This window comes from Excalfactoria chinensis, chromosome 4 (assembly GCF_039878825.1).
Source record: "Excalfactoria chinensis isolate bCotChi1 chromosome 4, bCotChi1.hap2, whole genome shotgun sequence".
In the NCBI taxonomy this organism is placed as follows: domain Eukaryota; kingdom Metazoa; phylum Chordata; class Aves; order Galliformes; family Phasianidae; genus Excalfactoria; species Excalfactoria chinensis.
In genome coordinates, this window is record NC_092828.1 from 15,749,737 (window position 1) to 15,776,300 (window position 26,564).

The 26,564-nt window shown below is 36.8% G+C and overlaps 1 protein-coding gene across 10 annotated transcripts in view; it reads right to left on the reverse strand.

The window, feature by feature from the left end:
* Positions 1-26,564, reverse strand: part of KCNIP4 (potassium voltage-gated channel interacting protein 4) — a 375,533-nt gene that overhangs the window by 146,130 nt on the left and 202,839 nt on the right. Inside the window, exon 1 of one of the 10 annotated variants that reach the window (XM_072334034.1) lies at positions 25,168-25,469. The exons of the other annotated variants lie outside the window; for them this stretch is intronic. Within the exon in view, the coding sequence (XP_072190135.1) occupies positions 25,168-25,267 (100 nt within the window). The 5' untranslated portion in view covers positions 25,268-25,469. Of the gene's footprint in view, positions 1-25,167; positions 25,470-26,564 lie in introns of those variants that run through there. 10 annotated transcript variants of the gene reach the window in all.

Sequence of the window (26,564 nt, forward strand, 5' to 3'; positions counted from 1 at the left end):
CCAAAACATGAAACTTCTTTAACCTGTTCTATTTGCTAAACTTTTTCTTTGAATTTATGCTCAGAAGATTCTGCTAAGAAACATTCTGTATTCAGAATAGAAAAAGTGAGTGGGCAGTTTTTGTGGCTGCATTCCTCAGAATATTACTTGTTTGCTCTGTCCAGAAATTTTATATATCTACGATATTTCCTATGTTTTGGAAAGTCTCGTAAGCCAGCTAGAACATAAAAAATGGCTCTAACTTGCCTTTTGGAAATGTTACAGATGAGCATGTAGTCACTGTATTCACTAGTGTCTACATTTACTTCAGCTCAATAGATTATAAGAGGATGTGTGTGTTTTTTACTTGTGAGTAGATGAATTGGGACAATTTATCTAAACTCCCTAAGAATTAAGTGAATTCTTTAACATTATGAAGAATGACAAATGAATGTTAACTTGGAATTAAAGTCCAAGAAACAAAAAAAAAACAAACAAGACAAAGCGCAGGTCAATGTCAGAACAAATGGAGCAATATCCTTGAGTCAGATTCTTAATTGAAAAAAACCCCAGTCACAACCAATTTCAATTGATTAACAACTTCTCACCTAATGAAGGTTAGCTAGCTAATTCTATTTATCTGTTTTTGCTGCTAAGATAAGAAGTTTCTACATCATCTAGTATGCTTTAAGCAAGAGTTTGTGTATGTCAATTTTATGGCTGTCTGGAAAATTAAACATTCAAGTGATGGTTGGAGAGAGTATGGAACAAAAATCTTCCTTCACTAAGACCTGTCATTCTAAATGTTAAAGGTGGATATACAATAAAATAAATGCAATATAGACAACTAATGTGATGGACATATATAAAACAGGAAGGAATTAAATTCAAACATTTACCTCATTAAATCAAAGAGAATGCTTGGTCTGAAAACATTCAGTGTTGCTAACACATGGGCAATTTTAAAGTCTGGCAAATGAAACAAAAGAAACTGGAAGTATTAAAAGCAATACAGAATGGAATGCATATAGGAAGACATGAAATGAGAAAAGCACATAGCTTATAAAACAGAAGAAATTACTTTAGGATAAGAAAGCAGAGCATTTTCATGTCTAATAAAGAGTAAATAAAATACACTTTTTCAACAAAAAGGCAGTTATTCATAGAGATATCACAGGTAAAATTACAAGAGTGAAATTAGACTATGAAATAGACCACAATATTCTGTTGCCAACTGTGTCTCAAAATACAGACACACTGAGGGATGGATCCCCATATTGATACCTTTATGTAAATAATTCAGATGAAGTGGTAGAAACTCAAAGTTTCAATGTGTGATTTCTTGCTTCAAAACACACACAAGAGGATGACATTTGATGTGGTACAACAGGACAAAACCTGGCTGCATTCAGCCTACCAGTCCTGACAGAAGCCTTATTAATCTGTATTAATATAATCAACTAATCTCTCATCATGTTATTTTCTTTCCTCTGGCTGACTCATCAGAAGGGCACATCACACACGTGTCAATTGTGTGATTTTTCACCAGCCCTGGTGGAAGCAGGTAAGCTTTGTGTGAGCACAGGTGTATCTCTTTCTCCAGTTTAAAGATCAGTGTGTCTACAAACATTTAGAGAAGGATGAGCAATGATGACCAAAACTACTTAACTCTACATTCCTTACATGGACCAAAGGAAATGCAGGTTACTCAACCAATAAATACCCAGGGATGGTCAAGGAAGAAAACTATAGTCTTAAGAAAAACACTTCTGGAAGATTTACAATTTATGCTTAAGCATTATCTATGATTCAATCAAATGCTAATATTGATCCTAAGGGATTTAAAAATAAAAAATAAAAAAAGACAATTAAAAAAAAAAATAAAAATCAAGAAAATACTTTGCAATTAAGAATATGAGATTCCAGGATGTGAGAGGCTTTCTAGGCTGCAATTTCTGTTTTCAAATAGAATAATAATGTTGTCATTATTTACCACAGCTCACTGATAATATGATCAGCCACAGAAAAAAAAGATAAATGAATTATTAATGCTCCAGTGAGCCAAACACCTACAAGGAAGCAGTAAAATATCAAATAATAGATAAAAGTTATGGGTCCTAACACTATATAATGTCTCCATAAAATGTTGAATTTGAGTTTGTAATTTCTTTTTACTGCAAAGAAATCAATGCATTCATTAGTTTGTTTTTTATTCAATCAGAGATAACTGCTATGACCTCAAAATTACCTGTAAATTTTCATACTCTTGTTACAAATCCATAAAATGTGAAGCTGCTTTACTAATAAGATCTGTCAGATTACTTGGAATTACTTGTAATTTGCTTTTATATGTGATGTAGGTTTGTCAAGCATTTTGATATTTGACTGTAGCTTTATTTCTGATATGTACAATAGAATCATAGAATCACAGAATGGTTTGGGTTGGAAGAGACCTTTAAGACCATCTAATTCCAACACCGCTGCTACAGGCAGGGACACCTCCCTCTAGACCAGGCTGCTCAAAGCCCCATCCAGCCTGGTCTTGAATGCTTCCAGGGAGGAGGCATCCACAGCCTCACTGGGCAACCTGATCCAGTGTCTCACCATCCTCACAGTACAGAATTACTTCATACTAAACCTAAACTCTCTCAGTTTAAAGCCATTCTCCGTCATCCTGTTGGTACATACCCTTAAAATAAGTCCCTCCCCAGCTTTCCTACAGACCCCTTCAGGTACTGGAAAGTTGTAATAGAGTCTCCTAGGAACTTTCTCTTCTCCAGTCTGAAAAGCCCCAGCACTCTCAGCCAGTTCTCACAGTGGAAGTGCTCCAGTGGCCCTCCTGTGTACCCACTCCAACAGCTAGATGTGCTTGTGTTGGGAGCCCCAGAACTGGCTACAGTACTCCAGGTGTGGTCTCACGAGAGCAGGGTAGAGGGGCAGAATCACTTCCTTTGACCTGCTGATCTCACGTCCCTTAGTGCAACCCGGGATACGGGTGGCCTTCTGGGCTGCAAGTGCACATTGCTGGCTCATGCTGAATCTTTCACCAACCAACACTCTGAAAATGTTCTCATCAGGGCTCCTTTATATAACAGACACATTGTAGAAATTTAATTGCTATGACTGCTTTTAAAAATAAAATAAAATTACTACCATGCTACACTTAAACCAAGAGCCAAAAGTCTTGGTATCTAAAAATCAATGTAAAAGGTTAAATGCAATTCATGAATATGTGTATTTTTCCTCTTCTCCATGACAGTAAATAAGTATACTTCAGATACCTGCTTTAAGGCAGTGGTGTTGCACTTGTCTTTTCTTATTCGTATGAGCTTCTTCAGCCGTTGCCCATGGAAACACTGCTGCAAAGCTGACCACTAGTCTTACTGCATGCATCAAATGAATCTCTGAGGAGGCAATATGATTTATTAATACACTTTCCAAAATCACTTTAAAATAAAATGACTTACGTGAAGGTATGTTTGCTTAAAATTAAAGCTTAGAGACATAAACAAAACTCCAAAGGGAGATCTCTGAACATCCTCATTAGACCAACCAGGCAAGCAGTTCCAACAGAGTTTTGAGCAAGGTTTGGCTCACAGAAAAGCCGAATGACATGAAACCTTAGAAGGCTGTTGAAGATAAAGCCCAGATTTTTCTTGAGGCCCAGATACACTAAAAAGTTATGTACAGTGCTGTAACCACTGTAATTATTTCAGTTGTATGAATTTTCTTTAAAGATACTCTGCCTAATGATTCAATGCTAAATATACTGTGGGTCGGAGACACAGTTGTAAATACTTTCTAGGCTAGAACCACATGGCTTCATCTATTCATTTATTCTAATACATGACAGGTCAGTAACATTTTGCTAATATATTTTAGAATTATCTCTAAATCAACTATAACCACAGGATGTGAAAAAACCTTTAACAGATGGTTAGCAATGAATTGCTGCTCAACAAATGCAATAGCTTGACAGATGACAGATTGCTTATGTCCTGCCAATTTGGCAATATTACCTGGATCAATGGTGACACTGTTCATGGCTCAGGTTTTTTGTCTTGTTTTGCTTTGTCATTTCTTTTCACTTGGAAACTAACCAAAATTCCTGATGTAGAACAAACACAAGCACAAGTAAAATACACATGCAGCATATCCGTATGCAAAACCATTATATTATCAAAAGTACTCAACCATTTACACAGTTCATTTGGAAAAAAAATACACTGTGAGGAAAAGTTTCATGGTCAAATATATAGTCTTCAGAGTGTAGATGGGAAGAGAGGGGGTTACTACTGAGTTAGAGTAATGATTTCTGAAAATAAAAAGGATTTCCTTTTTTCTCTGATGAATATTTTTCAATTTATGTATTGATGTTAAAGAGAAGCAGGAAATGTTATTTCAGACTAATCTTCTAGAGATTTTTCTTTTTTTTTTTTGCATAGCTTTTAATTTCCTGTTTAACCTAGAAAAGTTTATCCCGTGTTTCAGATACATGAATACAAAAGATGGCTTTTGTAATTGCATAGTTTAAATTTCAAATGAAAACCATTGTAGAGTGTAGCGATAATTATGACTTTCACAGTTACCCTCAAAGTGTGAGAAAAGTATATCAACCTGTCAGTTTTGAGAGAAACTGGGGGATATCCAGCTTCAATTTACAAAAGAGCAAAAGCAAATCCTGTTCATCCATCCAATTTGTGTCAGATTTATAAAGTAATCTCAGCTAGTTCATCACAGTATGGCATATTTGACTACATTTTCTCAAGTACTCTGTCTCACATTAAGCACTTCATGATTTCTGTAATGAGGTGAGGTAAAATAAATTAAAAATTAAAACCTTGCTGATAGTTACTGACTGCAAAATGATGCTCCCAATAAACAGAAAATTCAGTTCTGTTCGGGTAGAAATGCATTTAGAGTTCAGCTGTCTAGCAGCTGGGCTCGGGAATTTTAATTCTACCTTCATGATGACTGTCTGAATCTAAAAATAGACCTTTCTGTGTGTCAGTTCCAGGTTTATCAGCACTGATTAACAGATAATCAACCTTCAGCACAAATGCTTGATTAAAACTCACTTCCAAAGCTGGATCTGGAGAGCCGAGCATTCATTGATGTCATTAGATTCTAGTCATTACAAACCAAATGCAGGAGCTGATAAATAATGCATACATACACATCTGATACTGCTTCTGTAAAGTGAGATGAACATTCAAATGGGTGTGACTATGTAAAAACCTTTAATGGAGAATAGTGCTTCAGAAACTGGTACACAGAAGGAAAGCCACAGCAAAATAAACATAAATCAGACATTTGGTATGTTCCTAATCTGTTGCTAGCCTTAAAGGGAGACAGAAACTGACTGATACTTTTCCATTTCTCCAAGAATTTCTGTCTTTCCTTTATGCATGCACAATTTTCAATAAAAAGGGTAGAAGAAAAGATAATTAAAAAATCCATTTTTGAATAAATTGAATTCTCAACCATTTATTGTTAGGATGCAATTGCAAAGCTCCATTTTGAAAACTTATCTTTCGATATCTCACTGCATTTTTTTTGTTTTATATTACCCCCACTACACCAAATAACATAAAATGTACTTCCTTGCCAAGTTATAATTTTATAATTTTGAATTCCATACCAAATTGAATCAAATTTCTCTTTTCTGCAAAAACTATTCAAAGTTAGAAACCAATTTGGAAAAGATAATAAGCCACGTCACCTTCTGCGGTTATATTTGATGCTCGGTAGCAAGACATTTAAATCTTGTTCACTTCTTCCTAAGTTTGTAACTTTTGAACTGAAAATGTGAGGGAAAGACACAAAGCTGTGCCATGGGAGGTTCAGCCATTAGGAAAAATGTTTTTACCATGAGGATGATCAAACTCTGGAACAGGTTTCCTAAGCAGGTGTCCACGCCCCGTGCCTGGCAGTGTTCAAGAAAGGCATTTAGAAAATGCCGTCATCAATATGATTTCAGTTTTCATTAGACCCTAAGGGTCAAAAACCTTGATGGTCTTTGATGGTCCCTTCCAACTACATTGTTACACTCTGTTCTGTTCTATTCTGAAATGACACAATGAGCATAATGCTCTTGTCATCACCCTTCTCTTTCTCCTTGTCATTCCTTGTGAGAGTACTGATACTTCCCTTCCAAAAGAGCAAAGAAGAATCTTTCTTTTTCTTTTTCTTTTTTTTTGTTTGTTTTTCTTTTTTTCCAGCATATTTCCAATCAGTTTTAACAATATACTTCTGCTTACCCCAAACCTATATGAAAGATATGAAAGTTAAGACTTAAGCTGTGTTTTCTGATTGATTTCCACAATACTTGTTGCATTCAATATCCCACATATAAAGCCCACGGAGAACTGTATCACAAACTAGTTTTTTTCTTGATATAAGACACAGCAACTTCTAAGACTTAGTATTTTACTAGACTCAGTACAGCATCTTCGGCTTGAGAATATAGCTCATAAATAGCAACTTGCAGAATGACTACGTTAAGAAACCACAAAATGTCAAACTGACATGAACTATAATCATTTTTACTCTGTCTTTTAAAGAAACATGAAAAGTCAAGATTTCATTTAGCAAATACAGACACAGTGAATATACATTTTAAACGTATCATTAGACAATGATGTATGATCTCAATCTCAATTTGACAAGTAATTTGTTCAACATCTTTAGCAATAATATGCAACTTCTACAAATAACTGTTAAATCTCTATAACATTTAGAACACTATATTTTTTCCTCATGCAAATACTGAGGAGTTTATCAGAAGAAATTCTGTAAGGTCATATGAACAGATTGATTTGGTTTTTTTGTTTGTTTGTTTGTTTTCCAAAGAAATGTATGTTATTCTCTAGTTCACCACCAAATGAAAAAGATTAAGAATCAAAGGAAAATATCTATGACACTTGAGCTTACAAAATGCTTATATGCATTTTGCCATCCAGTATATCATGTGAAATTACCTTATTCTCCATCCACATTAAATCTCAAACTGTATATATATTTCTTTGTTTCAAAATTGGAGCCACTATTAAAGCACAATGGGGAAATAGGATGTACTGACTTTCAGACTAAATTTACTAAAAGATTTTGCCAGATTTTTCTTTTTTACTTTAGAAAACAGGTATTAAGCCATAGAAAATTTAAGATAGTGAATGGTCTGCTTTTCTTGGTTTGATACTTTCTCCTCTCCATCCTGTTCTCTCTAGCTATGAAAAGTAACTCCAGGTTGACATGAACTAATGCTGAAAACTACTGCTTTTACTTCTATGAAGAACACTGTGACGTTTCCCGCAACCTAGAACTGAAACACTTACAAAAGATGAAAATATGCTGTAAAATATGCTGTAACCATTTTAGTGATATATAAAAAAAGCCAAAGTACTTTCTGATTTTCTGTGGGTTTTTTTGTTTTTTTGTTTTTTTTTTTGTTTGTTTGTTTTTTGTATTTTTGTTTGTTTTTTTTTTTTGTTGGTTGGTGTTTGGTTTGTTGGTTAGTTTTTTTATACCGAAGATATTCACTGAGGTACAGTCTAGAACCAAAATTGTGCTGTATCTTAGAAATCTTTTCTGGGAGGATCTTAACTGCATGATACATACAACAGAAGAGACTTGTTAGGAAGCCAGAGATGAATTTTCATTATTATAATAATAATTTTCATTATTATAATAACAATAAATGTTGCATCTGGTTTGCTCTGCAAGCTTGCTGAACCTTCATAAAGCTGCACAGAAGAATAGAAAAGTAATTACAGGTACAGTAAAACGTATTTAAAAATTATATGTACCTTAGGGTAGGAAACCCAAAAAGGAGACAATAGTAACAGGAAATATAATGGTTATGCTAAAAGAAAACAGAAAAAAAAATAATAAAAATCGTATGTGATTGTTGTGTAACAGAGGAGGACTGAAACATGCAGTCTAGCAATTACATTTAAATTCTTGTAATGGATAATTATAGGTTAAGCCCTAATTTGAAAGACATTCCTTTATAAAGCAATCTTTTATCATACATTATGCATCACTTGCACAGTAGGTACATCAGGAAAAAAAGCCTCTTTTCTTGTAAACACTGGACAGGTACTTCTATACAGATATAGAAAATGTTGTTGCATACAAGGGAGCCTTTACATGGTTTTATCAAAAAAAAAAAAAAAAAAAAAAAAAAAAGTCAAGATTTGTAATGAAGTAGTATGAAATCTGCATGATATTTATATAACAGTTGCATGGCCTGACATTTTACTGGAATGTTGTATTTTGGAGTCAAACTATTAATTCCAGAGTTACATTATAACTTACTATTGCTTATATTTTTGATAGCTTTTTCACATTTTTCTTTCTGAAATAGAACTGCCAGCAACAGACCATCAGTGGAGATTTTTTTGTTTTTCAGATAGGCTGCTTAGAAGATGTGAAATTCTAGGGCAAATCCTAAGCTTTTTATCTGTTCACTTGTTTTACTGATTGTATTAAGTATGTTTTCTGCATAAGTGCTTTTCTAAGACCACCTCACTCCACAAACATTCTTAGGATGTCCAGTTGTGCTCTGTTCATTTGCTTAATGTAAAGCCCTATTTTTGAATACCTTAGAAGAAACTGCCTAGTTAGCTAAATGGTGCTAATGAGGTTGAAGCATAAAAAGAGAAGTCTTCTGATGAGTATCCCTTGTTATACACCAGATCCTGTATCAGTGGGCAACAATTTGCTAGGCTATCACAATGTCAAAATCTGTCCATACACCTTCCCTAGGCAACAAAACCTCCCTTTATTTACTCCTTTCATAACAAAAATGTATCTTAACAGAAAAAAAATATTGGTTCCATTCTCCCAGGTGACCTACCACATACAATTAATTGCTGGGAAGTTTCTAGCTGTGCACAGCTGAGCTGTCATGGCAGTGCAGCATTGCTGCTGGACAGCAGAGGGCATTGAGGGAAATGTAGAACAGAGGCTCCATGGCATGGACTGACTCATCTGAATATTTGCTTTAACTTCTGCTTCAATGTCCTTGCTTTCCTGGCATTACCTCTACTGCTGCTTTGCACAGATGCAACAAATATTTCATACGTGATAATGTTAAAAGGATATTATATGATATACATGATAATATTCAAGGTAATTAAAATATTTTCAGAAGAGAAGAGGTTAAAAACAGCCTATACTAAAGTTTTTGCTTATAAAGGATGAGTCTGTAACACTACATGGTCAAAATAAGAAGAATTAATAAGACAGTGTTTTTCTAAACTTGTACACAGCTGTTAGAGACAGGTGTCCAGCTGAGATGGTTGTTCGGACCCTAAATATCTATTAAGTCTGAGTATAATTGCTTTACTTGTTAAAAGTTTAGCTGAGTCAGCAATCTCCCTTTCATAATACTTGCATTGGGTAGCCTGAGAGTTACGTTTCATCAAATCAATCCTGAGAAACCATATGTGGAAAGGAAACATTTTTGGCCTATGCACTTCATCGATGGTTTCTGTTTCATATACACTGTTCCCAGATACTGAATTTTGGACTATATTCCTGTCATTTAGTAATTACTGCTAAATTGCCAACTGCCATGTTAGAGAGCCACTACCTCTCTAAGAAATTCAGTGGTCAGATTCTTTTGGCTATGATATCTTTACAGCAGAAAAATCTGGGGTTGTCTCAAAACTAGTAAAACAAAATTAGAAAATTGTTGAATCAAATCTTACGTTGCAAAAGGCTACAACCTGTGAGTTTGACTGGGCCAGAAGTAAGATAAGCAAATTGATAAATGAGACTATGGAAGTGTTGTACTCAGCAGCCAGTACAGATGTGATCTAACTTATACTACAGCAAATATAGGACTGGGATCTCACAGGTAAGCACAGAAAAGTATCAAATGCCCAGAAATCTAAACAAAATAACTGTATAAATTGCAGTAGAGAAGCCACAAAAGAAGCTCAGTACAGAGGAAATTGGATTTTGCTATGGCACAGATCGACTTGAAGTTACAAAACTGTAAGAATGGGCTGTAAGAATACAGAGCCACTATAACAAATGCAACTATTTAGGATGTAGATAAAAGCAATCCCAAATACATTAATACATGTAATCACAAGTATTGTTAAGATCTTTCCCACATTAAGAAGACAGACATAGGCTAATGAATTAATTTCTAACATTTGCCTTATAAATGTGTTCCTTTGAAATTTGTTTGCTTGTTATACTTTGGAAGAGTTCTGGCTACTGAAACTCAATCTCTTGATGTTTGATAAGCAAAAATTTTATTACCTGATTACTTGAAAAAAATATGACTCCTGATGTGATTCCAATGAAGTCCATATTATCAGTGCAAGCAATCAGTGGTGAGGTGCTGAAACAGGGTGCCGAGAGAGGATGTGGGTGCCCTATCCCTGGAGGTGCTCAAGGCCAAGTTGAATGGGGCCCTGGGCAGTCTGGTCTAGTATTAGATAAGGAGATTGGTGACCCTGCCAGCAGCAGGGGAGTTGGAATTTGATGATCTTTCCAACCCAAGCCATCCTATGATTCTTTGATTCTGTGATTCAATTATACCGTTTAAAACAGTCAGGCTCTTTAAGGTGAAGAATGCGAGCAAGACCTTCTGAAGGGAATGCCAGATTAAGCTTCTCAGACTAAAAGATATAGTCTGAGCACCGGAAGTTGATGACAGAAAATGAAATAGAATTTCCCTTCAAATTATTCCAAGTGCTGACATTCTGACAGCATATAAATTAAATACTTGACAAAAGGAACAGCTATACACATACTCCCAAAAATTTTGTGACAAAGTAAAGCTGGAGCCACAATTACATGCAGTGTCCATAAAATATTGTATCAAGCATAACATTAGAATAAACTGCAACACAACCCCATACAGTTTCATAGTATCATAGTATCATGCGAGTTGGAAGGGACCTTAGAGATCATCGAGTCCAACTCCCGGGTTTCGAGCCCTCTGTGTAGCAAAGTGGCACTTCTACCCCCTGCGCCACAGGGGGGATTCAAACCCAGGCCCTCCAGTGCTGCAAGCAGCACTTTATACCACTGCACCACCGGGGGCACACAATTAGTTAAGTCATTACAATCCTAATATCCATAAATGTTGTAGAATCTTTAAGCATGCAGAATTTTTCTCAAGAGAGTGGCTTTCCAACTGTAGGGAAGTTCATCTTACTAACTGTAGGGAAGCAATCTTACTAACTCTTCAGTGTGAATAAAGGAATAAAGGAAATTATAGTGTGACCCCCAGGAAGCTGACCTCATACAGCAGTATGGAAAGCTCCTGTCACCCTCAGATCTCTTCACCTTCCACCAGATAACTGTTAAATGTTTCCATCTGAATCTAACTTTGATAACGGTGAAGGCTGGAGATATGGAAGACCCAAATGACAAAGACAAAAATCAATTTGATAATGGATTGGACCTCAAAAACATTTTCTAAGCTTTAATAAATTATAACATGTAATATGTGAGAAAAGAAGTTTAGAGATTAAAATATCTGGTTTTGGTAGCAGTGGGTTTGCCTCTGTGAGCAGAGACCTCCCCTGCCCCACGTCAGATATGAGCCAGTTCTAGATGGCTCCAGAAGGGCCCTGCTCCTGATAGAGCTGAGCTGTGAGCAATGCTGAGAATGCCCCTGAGAGAGCAGATTTAAGAAAGTGCAAAACTGCTATGCAACAACAGCTGGGAGAATGCAAAAATAGAAAATAGCCCTACAGCCATTAGTGTCAGTGCAGAAGAGCCCATGGTACAACAGTGGATGCAGCCTGAAGGAGGCACAGCCCATGGAGCCCCCACAGGAACAGACCCCAAGCTGAAGCTTTAGTACATGAAGAGGAGCCCACGATGAGGCAGGAGGGCTTGGGAGTTTTGCCTGTGGCGACCCATGTTGGAGCAGTGCACTCCTGAAGGATGGACCCTGTGGAATGTACCTACTCTGGAGCTCAAACAACTGCAGCCTGTGGAAAGCCCACGTGAAATGAGTTAAGGAAGGACAGCATTCCACAGGAGAGACCCCATGCTGGAACAAGGGCAGAGTGACCACGGAGGAGCAGCAGAGGAGGATCATTATGGACTGACCACAGTCATCACTCCCAGCACCCCAGGACAGCTTGGAGGAAGAGACAGAAAAGTCAAGATTGAGTGTGCACCTCTGAAAAAGGGGGTCTGAAGGAAAGGTGATTTTAGTTGGTTTTCTTTTTCCCTTTTAGTTCTCACTGTCCTACTCTGTTGTCAGCTATATTAAATTAATCTTCTTCAAGCTGAGTCTGTTTTGACCATGACAGTTCTATTTTTGGAATACCTTTGATTTCCCAAAAGGAAATTGAGATTTAATAGAAAAAAAAAAAAAAAAAAAAAAAAAAAAAAAAAAAAGGAAGAAAAAAAAATAGACAAGAACAATTTGTTTACTGGAGGGTATCAACAGATCCCTTTTCTGCTGCTCTTGACACCAGCAAGTATTTGTACAGAGGCAGCAGAAGTGATGTTCAGAGGATCTGACTTCTGAGTACAACTGCAATTGCATTTTTGTTCAGAAATTCAAATGAAAATTGTAGGTGGATGCAGAGTGCCTCAGGATTTCTTCCACGTGCTCAAGACATCACAAAGGTGTGTCAGGAGGAAAATGAAAAAGGATTTAATTCTTGAGAGCTAAATGTGAGGTAGGACTGAATAGACCTTTACATTGCCAGTGTTAAGTAGGTGCCTCATGGTACAATCTTTATGAAGATCTTCTTTAATTAGAAAGGAACACTTTTGCATATTCTCTTGAGAAAGACAAGTCCCAGTATTTTTATAGATGCTAAGAGAGTCTGTCAATTAGGTGAGGATTTAACTCACAGTATGAGTCACAACATGAAGGAATGCCAAGGCCTACACATTTATGTCTGTGGCACTGTTGCATTATTGCACACACTGCCCCTGCCAGTACCTTGAAACAAACTCTGACATAGCTAGAAAACAAATATGCATCTTCCATGGGAACAAGGACCTATTTGCAGTGATGGGTCCTTAGGATTTAGGCACTAGTAAATACATTTGCAAACCAGATCGATTCACCACCAGCTACCACTCCCATGTTACCAGTCACCATACCATGTGGATAACTATCCACAGCTATGTCCGCTGCTGAAAAACATCTGAGTCCAAACCAGGTCAAGCTGAACCTGTGGTTGACTCAGTGAGTAGCAATTGTTCCCTTGAGTGATTATTTGAGAAAATACCTTACACTGACAATCTACCTGATGGATGAGTGAAGTTGTTTTTCACCTTGTATCCATCTGACAAGGGCACTGCAAGAGGTCTCAAATTACTTGCCCATTACAGTTCACTTCCAAGAAACAGGCTGAGGTCAAGACTGAAATCATTTTTAATTAGATCCAAGTAACCACATATTTGCTAACTGAGGCCATCATATTTTAAATAATGGAAAGCATTTAATACTATGATAACAGAAAGTTATTGTTTCATTATTGTTCTTCAATTACAATTGAAAAAAGCTTCCCCTTTCTGGGAAAGTAGCATTACAGTCAGCACAAGTTGTTTAGTAAAGTACTTGGAACTATCTGTCCTAATTCTATACATTCACATAACACCATGAATTCTTAAAATGTTAATGAATGTGAAAAATAGACCAGTGTTGAATTGTTACTTCTTCAGTGCAACAGATCATCGAGTTTGACCCCACTGCTAAAGCAGATTCCCAACAGCAGGTCACACAGATAGATGTCTAGAACATCTCCAAAGAAGGAGACTCCACAACTTCTCTGGGCAAGCTGTTACCCTCACTGTAAAGTTCTTCCATATGTTTGTATGGAACTTCCTATATTCCAGTTTTTGGCCACTTGTCTTTGTCCTATCACTACCCATTACTGAGAAGAGTCTGGTCTTAACAAAAGCACCCCAGGATACCACTGGTGTTCTTGACTACAAAGGCATACTGATGGCTCATGATCAGTGCCTTGTCCACCATGACACTCAGGCCTTTTTCTGCAGAGCTCCTCTCCAGCAGGTCATCCCCTAACCTGTACTGATGCATGCAGTTATTTCTCTCCAGGTGCAGGACTCTGCATTTATCTTTGTCGAGCCTCATCAAAATTACCAAAGATTTTCTTGTGAGCTCTTCTAATTAATAGCACAGGAATTTATGTTTCTCTTTAGTTCTCTGTAGAATCACTAATGTGAGTACCTCTGTTTTACATGAAAATATAAAATGAGCTAGCTAATGCTCACATGCATCACAGATAATTACCAGCTACATGTAAGGCAGGGCTATTACCTCTTACCTCTGGCCTGTCTGAGATCAATTTTGAATCTTATGTCCTATCTGATTATCAGTCCTCTAAGAAGTTTATGAAAAAGTGATAAACGTTCAGAAAAAAAAAAAACAAACCAAAACCAACAACATTATTTTGAATGTGGAAAGTAAATGGTGCAAGACTTAAAATAGTATTAAAAATGGCCAGAATATGAACTAAAAGTTTTGTCATGATGAGTAAGAGGGAAAGAGTTCTAACTTGTCTTTACATCACAAAGGGTCTCTAACTGTGGCATTTTCATTTCCATATGTGGATAAGAACAGAATTTCTATTTGTTAAATAAGTCTTAGAAGTCTTAAAGTTTTTTAATCCAATTTTGATGCTCTAATATATTTTCATTGATGCTTTTAAGTATTTCATCAATGACATAAACAGTGGAATTGAGAGCACCCTCAGCAAGGTTGTGGACAACATCAAGCTGTGTGGTGTGGTCAACATACCTGTGGGTCAGGATGCCATTCGAGGAGAACATAACAGGCTCAAGCAATGGGTTCAAGGGAACCTCACAATATTCCACAAAGTCAAGTACGAAGTCTTGGACCTGGGTCATGGCAACTCCCACTATCAATACAAACTGCAGGATAAAAGGACAGAGCACAGCCCTGAAAAAAAGGACTTGGGTGTACTGGTGGATGGGAAGCTGGACATGAGCCCGCACTGTGCCCTAGTTGGCCAGAAAGCCAACCATACCCTGGGTTGCACCAAAAGAAGTGTGGCCAGCAGGGAGGGGGAGGTGATCCCGCCCCTCTACTCTATGCTGGTGAAACCTCACCTGGAGTACTGTGTCCAGATGTGGAGTCCTAAGTACAGGAGAGACATGGACCAGATGGAATCAAGAAGGAATTCCACGTGAAGGAATTCAAAGAGACACCTTTGCTTCATACGCACTTCCATGTCAGATGCCATTTTATAAGGCCATCCTTCTGTTTGTTACATGACAACAAAAAGTAACAGAATCTTGGCAGGAAAGTTCAACCTCTGCCATTAACATACACCACTGACATTGTGGGTCAGCACAATAAAATGGGAAATTTAGAAAAATGATTACTGCATGCTGTAAGTCACAAAGCAAGTCAGACTTCCAAATCATCTATTATCTTGAAATCTTGCTAGTTGTCAGTGGCAAATAGTTTTCCCGCAACATATACTTTTCCTTTAGTATACTGAAAATATTTAACACTTATAACCTACAGCTACATAAAATTTGACACAGTATGAGAAAAAGTTCCTTCTAATGAAAATACAGACAAAGATTTAGCTCAGATGAGAGTTTAATTTACAAGTGGGCAAACTACGCAGCTTTCTGCATGTAGAAGAATACAGTCTTGTCCTCCAAATTACCACATATGAGAATTATCAGTTACCTGCTCAAATTTGGGCTTTTCAGAAATAACAGGCATACTATACATGCACTGCAAGATTGGTCTCTGCCTGCATTACACACAAGCATGGTTAGCCATCATTAGAGAAATGCAGGCAGGCTGCTTCTTGGTTTTGTTGTTCCTAAAGTTACTGAGATACAGATAAGAAATGCCTGCACATAAATGCTTTGTTCTGCCAGCAGTAATTGTCTTGCCTGGTGCCCTACATCCACGCCATCACTTGGCAGAAGCATAGTCAAAAAAATGCTGATCATGGGGGAATTTCTGATGACAAAAGTGTAGATGGCTTGTTCTCTGCATCTGAAATCTCAGCACAGGTATTTACCAAGGAAACTGGCCTGGTAAGCAACAAACAAGTGTGAGCTGTAAGATGAATGTCTGACCTTCTTAAAGGACTTTAAAGAGGGGCTGAAAGGATAGAAGAGTTCTCTTCTGGGCCACAGTGAGGTTACATCAGTCACGGTGCTAAAGAATGTTCTGGGGGAAAAAAAAATGTGCTTCACTACTGCTAATGCATATAGCAGCTACACACACACTTTGTATAATAAGTAATCTTCCATATAAGTGAGGGCATAAGGTTTTCTAAATGGAGATAATAGCAGCAATTAGCCTTGAAATGTATTACATTAGCTTTGAAGTATTTGTAAACTAGGCAATAAGAATGTTTTAATATAAAGTGTTCTTACAACACATTAGCAAAATTAGATCATGTTTTACAACAAAATGCTAACCTCAGCAATGACAGCATTTTGACAATGCTGTCATATGAGCACAGAGTGAACCTGAGATGGAGTATTCAACGGTTTGGGTAGTTTTTACAACTAAATATGTAAATTGGATAGTTTAAATAGAAAAACAAACTATTCTTGATGGCTTAGGAAGAGGTGTAGTTTCTACAAGAAGATTCTTCACTTAGTAATTATTCACTTGGGCTAAGTCAGTGAAATATGCTCATGGACAACATAAGCAGTCCAAAAGGCATTTCTTTTTGTAAAGGTTCAAGCAACTGTGAGGTATGACACTCCTTACGTATTACAAATAACTCTTTTATTACTTCCTCTTGAAAATCACATTACAGATTTGAGTTCTGGGTCATTAGGACTTTCTCCAGTCTATTTCCTACACTTCTCACTGCACACATGTACAGAAAATTTTATCTTTGCGTTTCATCAATTTCACCCATTATTTTAACAGTTTTAAGAAAAGATGTAGCTTCTTCTTAGCTGTGTATGTCATGGCATGACTGCCACTACAACAGAAAGCTGAGCACATACAGTTGTCAGCCTGACTGAAAAGGGTAACTGGGAACCAAAGAATAAATAAAATAAATAACTGGGTAATAAACAAATATTTACCTTTCACCTGGCTTAATATCTTTTTTTCTCTACTATTTCACATAATCTACAGTGAGGAGGCTGCCGTGGACTGCTTAAAACAAAACAAGTTTTATCTGTCTGCTTGAGGAAGAATAACTTTGGCCTGTTTATCCAAAAATGAAAATCTGTCTGAAGAAACGTATTTTTTAATGCTTTTGCAGCGTTATCAGAAAGTAACAATCAGGGCTACCTGAAATAAAGACTGGACAACAACTGGACCTGACATATGGATATACCAGGAGGGGAAAATGACAGCAGAAAGCAAAAATCAGAGGTGTTTTATGTGATTACATCATTTGCCTCATTAGGTTTAGGCAGCATTTAGTTTGTCTGGACTAAATTTCCCACCAGGTGCTGAAAAATTCATTGACAGCTACCAGTGAAATAGGTCAGATAACTAAAGGAGGCATTCTCCTAATACGGAAAATAATAATAATAATAATAACAATAACAATAAAAAATATATATATAGCTAAACCACACATTCTTCCTTTCAATCTTAAGAAAATATACAATCATTTGTAACTTTATATGAAGAAATCTGGGTAGGTAATTCAGGAAGGAGACACAGGGCACTCTCATAATACAATCCATAGCATTATAGATGTTAGGTCTGTCTAGCACTCAGTGGAATTGCTGAATCTTTCGCCATTGGTAAGATACGTAGGACTGGAAATTCAACAGACCCAGTAAATGAACTGCTAAAAGGAAAAAATAAAAAAAAAAGGAAAAAAAAAAACTTGGAAAATTCAAGTAATCTTTCTTACCCCACAAGACCAGAAATAAGCCATTTACAATCTGATTATTGTGAGGGTAATCCACATGGATCTACAGACGAGTACAGAAGACAGTATATTGACTAGAACTGAACCGAAGCAACTAGCAGAATGTTTGAGCTAAGCATAATGCAAAATGATAACCACAATGATCTAGTGAGCTTTTGTGCAGAGAAAATTCTATTAACCTATTGAAACAAGCTAAAGAATACAATGATGTATGTAAGCTATCATGTTAGGGAGACACGTGCTTGAAATAACATGAAATAAATTTACAATTATTTGGAGCTAATATTTTCTACTAGAGCAGACATTGAGCTAAATATTATACAAGTGATATATTAAATGTTTTTAAACTAGAAGACAAGAGGTCAAAACTGAATCAGAGTTGAGCATCTAATTCGATTGCATGTGAACAAACTGAATTCAGTCTGAATTCTAAGCGCAGATATCTATATAACTAACTCAATATATTAGTGTGTCAAAAAGCCTGATTTTCTGAACCTAAGGAATATTTTGAATGAAGGTAACTGGAACCCAGGCTGGATGAGGCTCTGGGTGGCCTGGTATTGTGGCTAGAGACCCTGCCTGTGGCAGGGGGGTTGAAACGATATGATCACTATCATCCTTTTCAACCCAGGCCATTCTATCATTCTACAAACTGATGGGAAAATAATAGTAATTCTAAAGGAAGATACATTAGATTGCAAAAGTGTTGCAATTCAATAATAAAAAGGTGTTTTGTTTAAAAACTCATTTTCCTTCTGTGGCATAGCAGCTACACTGGTTACAAATATGGCAACAATAGGGAACATATGGAAGAAAGGGGAATAATCTGAATGAATTAGGATTTATAGAAAACTTAAACAGGAAACTAAGACAAAGAAGAAAATCCATTATTAAAAAGCCTAAAGCTCTGGGGATAAACTCTCAGAGTTTTTTGTTTGTATTGGTTATTATTAAAATGCATTACAAATAGAAGAAAGCATATGAACAAAAATATCGTAGATGTAGCTCTTCCTCTGATTAACACAGAGTGAGAAAAGCAACTACTGCCTCCTTTAAAAAGAACAGAAATCTGGGAATGATTCAGAGAAACAAATAATCTGAATTACAAAGTATTGTTAGGGAGAAAAACTGGAATTGGACACTATTTTTTAACAATATTAAGAAAAAAGAAGTTGTGAAATTCAATGATCATTCCTTCACCCCTAGTTACCTTCAGAGCACATCTAGGTTCTGGATTTACCCAACCTAACTTCAAGAAAACCTTGAAAAGCTCTCTTAATTTGAGAATATCACTGACCCAAATAGATGGATCCCAAAGGAAAAATATCACTTGTGCCTACTTACTCTCTCCTTTCATTAAGTGTATTTCCTGAATTAGACAAACATGCTATGGAGGCTCATCATAAAAGTAAATGCATGGAAGTTATGGCCCTGTAGCGTACAGGCATTTAGAGCACATGTTCTGATAAATCTTTCAATTCATGAATCAACCTAAGAAATTCTCTAGTCTCTGCATTCATTTTCCTCGTGTATTTCTACGTATCAGGAGATAATTCTCTGTACTGTTGTGTAATATTTTAAACTCTACAGGAAAAAAAAAAAATTAAAAAATGAAAGTCTTATTAGCACTAATATATTTATTAACAGAATAGTATCAACTGATGTCACGACTCAGATTTTCTTCTGCCTACAAAGTTTAGTATGCCATTTTTTTTCTGCTACTCACTGACAAAACCACATTCTCATAAAACTCTTCCACTCAGTAGACCACAAAACTCGTTACTTCTAAACACCCAGGAAAAAAAAAAAAAATCCATAACATCAATTTAACTTCTATTGTTTTTAAAACTAAAAACAAGTAAAGATTTCTTTTTTGCTATTACTGCCTTAAGTACTGTACAGTAATAAACGTTCTCAAAGCTTGGTACAGATTGTGCATATGTCAATCTGTAGCACCACATTTGCTCTTAGCTAATATACAGGCCAGAAGTGGAAAAAGAAAAAAGAGTCAATAAGTATTTCTAGAGGGCATCTACAGATTTTCATTAAAAGGGAACTGAACCTTGTAGAGAATAAGTAAAAATTAAGGCAATTTATAGTGATAGGCAAACACTGTGCTGTGTATAATTTTCTATTGATTATGGTGGCTCTTTGACAGTAAGAATGTCCAATTTACATATTTAAATTAAATAAATTAAACAGATACTCTCAAAATATAAATTCAATACTGAGTAGCCAATAGGAGTAGGTAGATATCAGAAGTTGTCTTCTTAGTGGAGTTTTACTAGACCAAAATCATGTATCTTTCTCCTATCCATATAATTTTTTATTTTTATTTTGAGATTATGATCTAAAATTGCAAAACAGTAAAAGTGATCCACAGATTTAGCTTTCTTCCATTCTGCAGTGGAGGTAATTTCTATTTATTCAAAGTCCAGTTCTATACAAGATAACTAATAACCAAGCTGCAACAGGAGTGAGGCCCTTGTCTTCATGAAATTCATCACAACTTCTCATCACAGAGGAAATCTGAGGTTTTCTGATCAACAGCTTGTTTGTCTCTATTACTGTCCTTCTACTTTCTCAAATAGTTTATAATGTACTAGCAAGTTTTCAAGGGGTATTGTAGTGTGAAGCACAGTGGTCTTTATTCACTTATTTCTTTGACATGTCTTCTTCCTTTGCAGTTACAGCATGCAAGTTCCAAGCACATTGTCATCACTGTGACAATTAGCCTCGAGAAAGCGGCTCTTCAGTAGACAATGACCTGGGAACACTGGAAAGCTTTTTCAGGAACAATGGACCAGCCCTCAGAAGGTATTCAGAAACATCAGACTGCTTTAAAGCAGGCAGCTAAGGACTGAGGGCACCTATCACAAAGTTCCTTGGCTAAGAAACTTGCTTACCCAGCTCTGTTTTTTGATGCTGCAATCAGACTGAAGCTTCTAGCTCTGAAGACAGCCTGCCTGCTGTCTAGAATGACTTAGTAGTGCTGTTTGAAGATAAATACTTAACCAAGGAAAACTTCGCTGGAGTGCTGTGTTAAAGATATTTATCTACTGCTCACTCACTTGCATCAGAGTAATCGTTTTAACAGCAGTTTTAATTCAATTTATCTTGTTATATATGGAGACTTAATTGAAGAAATTACTTTGAAGGAATGCCTGAAATTGCTAATATTAACGTTTCTATCATCTTTTTTTTTTTCTTTTTGAACACCATCAGCTCTGCCTAGTCATTTCACATATTGGTCCATGATTGCTTTCACACTTCATAATTCTGCACATAACTCTCTTTGACATCAAGGACAAAGAGTCTACCAGGTTGATCTTAAGAAGGGCAAAATGGACGAAAAACTCATATGTTTACTACAAGCATTGCTAGTATGAAATATTAGTCATTCTGAATGTTTTGAAACTAATATTCCTCCATTTCTAATCGTGAACATCATGATGAAGGGTGCTTTGACATTTTGGAGGAATAATGTTTTTCAGTAATATATCTCAACTATTACAATGTTATCTGTAAAGTTCTACTACTGCCAATCTTTGGGCTCCTAAGTAAGGTTTTCAGTCACTAATCTTGAAATTATCATATTAGATATGAATAACATAGAAACTCAGAACCCACATTCAACAGTAACATGTATGAGTACTGGTATGCCTTTTTTTTTTTTTTTTTTTTTTTTTTTTTCTCCAGTTGGAGCTACTAATTGCTATGAAAGCATCTCTTAATGAACAGCATATTTTATGTGAATATTTTGAATCCTCTACATTTTTTCTCTGAACCTCACCCCCAGTAGTAATGGTTTCAGTGCTTACATTGAGGAAGAGTTGCTTATTTTACTGCTTATTAATGAGGGATTGATTTAGCTTATGAAAAACAACTTGCATTTTCCAAGAAACATTAAAAAAAAACACACACATTCTAACTTAGAAAAGGCTGACCTCTAGATGTTTAAAACACACTGCCTCCAACAACTTACCCAGAATAACTGCAGTTAGTGAAGGATACTGAAATGCAAAGTTTGTTCCATGTCTTGATGAAGTTAATATGATGTTTGTCTATGAAGATCACAATCTTTTCGGAAAAGCACTTAAGATGAAAGCATGCTGTATGTTTATATATTGTCAGTCCTTGTATCTAATTTTATTTGTGAATGACTTTTGGAAAAGCTTTCCATACAAGAAGAAATATAATTGATTTTAAATGTGTATCCACAAACTTTCTTTTCTATGTATTTTCCATAAATCTAATAAACTCATTTCTTAAAGGAGTCAGTAAAAGGAGGATATAACCTCTCCACTGTTAAATATTAAACCTAGAGACAAAGACCATATAACTCATTGCATCTATTCTACTACTTATCCATTTAGGAGCTGTCATACAATATTAAAAACATATTTTCGAAAGCAGTTTTATAACAACAGTAGAACCATTCCGCAGTTAAAGGGAACTTAGCAAAACCACAGAAAGCACAGTTGCCTGAGTGCAATGCATCATCATCTACAGATAAAGTCTCTGCAACCCATAACCTACAGAAGTGTATAAATCTGTTCTGCTACTTATCACTGTAGCAGCTGTCATACAATATTAAAAGTATTGAAAACACTTTCATAATAACAATAGAACACTCAGCAGTTCAAAACTGCAGAAGCATGCTGTTACTTAAGTGAGTTCAGTGCACCAGGAAATAAATGTAAGCACATAAGTACATACTTTGTTATATTTTATTCTGAAACTGTTATTTTCAGAAATAATCTCTTTCTGTACTATCATTATAGACATAGTTTGTATTAAAATTATGAAGAAAGCAGAGTATCACTCATGACAGTTATTAAAAGACTACAGTGAGAAAAATGAGATTTTGCTATTGATTTATGTAAACTGCACTTGAATTTTTCAAATTAAATATGTATGTGGTTCACAACATTCAGAAACATGATAAACCAGTTTGGGAAAATAGACAAGCTAGCTTCAAGCTTTTGGTAGGGATTTAGGACCAACTCTGATGCTCAGATCTCTACCAAAGCTGCAGTAAACTTCAGAGGGTTCAGCATCCTGCTTTGCGTGTACTACAGTACAGACTGTTACTGAATCTACGGATGGTTTACAGATGCCACAAGTAAGTAAAACTACTCATTTGTACGAAACATGCAGAAAGATTTAACTGGGACACACTAACCTTTGAGAGGGGGTGGGGAGAAAGGATATGAGCTATCCCAAATCAGACAAAAACAAATGTTCTTTTAACAAACATCTTCATGGAGCTGCCACTAACTTCCTCACTAATTTCCAGGAAAGCATATAGGTAGTAATGAGTACACTTATAAAATTCCCTTTTCCCTAACTTTTTACTTAAAAGCATCTGTAACATGCAGTTTTGTGATGCATATACTTTTCACTATGTATGAGTAGAATTGAACACTCCTGATACTTACTGAAGCAAAATTTTGTTCAACTGCCAAGTAAATAGTCATAAATCTGCCATTTTCTGTTGTGAACAAGTCTTTAATTCCTAAGTTTAAGGAATACTTTGGGAATAAACCTGCACTGCTCCTGAACAAATGAGCAATTGAATTCTTAAGTCTGTTATTTATCTAAAGCCTGGTTTCATACATTATTGTCTATTACTTTATATCCATTGCTTGATTTTCATGTAACATGCCTTATTTTTTATTTTATTTTTCTCATTTGCACCATTTGTACATCACAGAGAAATGGGACACACATATCTCCCTGTGATTTCATTTACCTGCCGTACTGTAAAGCTGTACTGCACTAGGAAAGAAGAAACTTCAAGACTGTATGCACATGCAGACAAACAGGCTTTTGACTATTGAGCCAGACAAAATAGGCAGCTGCATGATCAACCTCTTTCTTACAGAAATCTTGCAATCACTAACAGGCAGCTTCACTATGTTCCTAACTGTCTTCCCATTATCACTTCCCCAGACATAAAAGTGAGCATATACAATAATCAAGTGCTAAATATTACCAAGGAAATAAACCATGTGTGACAGACTCAAGAAAACACAGAGTGACCTGCCAGCCTGCCTAGACAGAAAATACTGCCTATTTTGTGGAATCTCTGCCACATTTAGTGCTGTAGATAACTCTTATCACAGCATTTCTCAGGTTGATTGACATTTCTATTTACAAATGAAAGTAAGTTAATACACTAAAAGTTAAGTTAATACACTAAAAAGGAATCTGTTGTCATTTCAACTCAATGTAATGCACTCCAGTAGACACACTCCTCTATAACAATTTTTGTGAGTACCTTCAGGGTTTCCAAATTCTGTAATTAAAACTTACTAGTTATAATTACACAGCAATACAGAGAAACATTTATGCAGACTTCCTTATTAAGAGCCACTTGAAGAAAAGACGGCATTTCTCAAAAGTATAAGAACAGCATTACTTTAGATCATTTCACTGGAGCAAGTTTTGTTTGTATTCTCACTCCTTAACACAAGAAACTACAATATCTCAGTCAACAGAGTTCTCCTTTTCACAGGCACAGCTACATACATTATATCTAAATCCTAGATTACAGGAAGAACTGAGAATATGCTTTTTTTGTTCAGTATTTGAGATGGAACTTTTCAGTCTGGAACCTGATAAAACAATGGGATGTAATAAATAACAGTGCATTATCAACTTTGCTGCAATCAGTGTTCTTTTTATAAATAAAAAGTACACTAAAAATAACATAAGCTTCTTTTTTATATATATATCTGACAGGTTTATACATAAATTATACTTCTAAGAAGGGAAGAGGTGATCTGAGATAAAGCATCAAGCAATAAAACTTGCACCCAGTTGTCCCGAGTGAATATTAAAGTTGCTTATTCTGAATCTGAGCATCACAGGTCTTCCTCCTCACGACCATTTTCACATTTTCACAGTAGATTCAAAATGCAACAGGTTTTGAATACTACAGAATAGCTGTCATGAATTCACAACAATCCCAGTCCAGATACTTGCATGAATAGATTACAAGAAAAAAATTAAGGTAATACTGCTAGCATCCTGAAACATCCTTTGACACCTAGTGATTTAAAACTGCAGAGTTACAGCAGGAATCAGACACTCTGCTTTTACAGCGTTTATCCCTGGTGGACACCTTAGCTGTGTGCAGGATGTCGGGTTATCTTTCCTGCAAGAGAAAATCCCCTCAGCTGTAACATGGACAGTGCGGCCCCATTGTGCCCGTGGGGCTGAGGGTGACCCAGGTAGCACCGCATGCCCCACTCATCGGTGCCCACGAGAGCAGAACTGGAACAGAAAAAAGACAAGCCACCAAAAAGAGCTCCCTTACCTTCTAAACCTGCTTCAATCAGCCCAAACTGTTCCAACACTTTCACAAAAAGCACAATCACGATCAAAACTGCTATCATTTCAAGCCCTTCCAAGTTCATGGTGAGTTAGGTCATGGTCTGAGCACAGCCACTGAGGAAAGTGCTCTCCCGTCCGGCTTTCCCGGCGAAGCCATCGCTCTACGCGGGGGCAGGGGGGAGCGGGGCGGACATCCTGGCCGCGGGCCGCCGGGCGCAGCCCCGCTCCCGGGCGGAGCGGAGAAGAGCGGAGGGCCCGGCAGCCCCAAGGGCCCCCGGGCCGGGAAGAACGAGGCAAAGAACCACCTGGGGCCGGCGAGCCGCCGGCGTGGCCGCGCGGCTGCTGGCAGCGTCGGTGTGGGTAGCACGTCGCCTAGGAGACGCAGGGACCGGGCCTCGCATTGGACAGAGAGGGACAGAAAAGAGCTGGAAGCAAAAAGAGGGAAGGAGCCGGGGAGGACGCGGGGACGGGGCACGGACCCCTGCGTATGCCGGGGTGCGACGTGCCAACTTTCAGCGAGTTTATCCGAGAGAAGAGAAAAAAAGAGGTGCGGCATGTGGCAGGCAGCGCACGAGATGTTATTCAGCATGTTACAAATCGCTTCTCGTAATTAACAACAGCATACAACACTGCTTTAATTTTTCTGCCTTATTAAGCGTTATTTAGTGCTTAGTCTGACTTGGAAAACAAACATTTGAAAGAACGGATTGAGGGCAAGAGAGAAAAGTACACTCGTTATTCTTTAGGGTTTCTCACTTCAGTAGTATGTGCTAAATGGAGTGTTTTCCCGGAGAATCGACACAAATACAGGCAGAGGACTGCCAGGTATCTCCCACCTGCTGCACTCCTGCAGAGCTCTGCAGCTCTGCCTCACACAGCACTAAGTGCCATCCCTGGCTAAGGCAACACTTTTTAAATCCTTAATAATTTAGTATCTAAGGAGGAATTTGCATTACAGAAACAGCAACTCTGTTACAACAAAAACGGAGCAAGGAGCAACTGCAATAAATGTAATCCTCTCTGGTAGGATATTGTCCCTCTCACGGCTGGAATCCATTATTGTCCATTTCTTTGGATTATGTTCAAAAAACATCTTTGTGTCACATAAGAACTGGCAGTGGCTTCTAAATCCTCCAGGTACACTAGCATTATGACATGGGTTATCATTACTGAAAACAGTGGAGTGAGAGTAAGAGGAGTGATATAATGAATAATAAAATAAAATAATAGAAAAAGAAACAAACAAACCCAAAACCACACAGCATTTTCTACTGTGAATAGGTAAACCCACCCAAATCAATGTTTGCACGTCACTATCACATGCTTCTTTGTTTCCCCTCAAGATTAAACTGCCTGAAACTGCTTAACACTTTTTTCTGT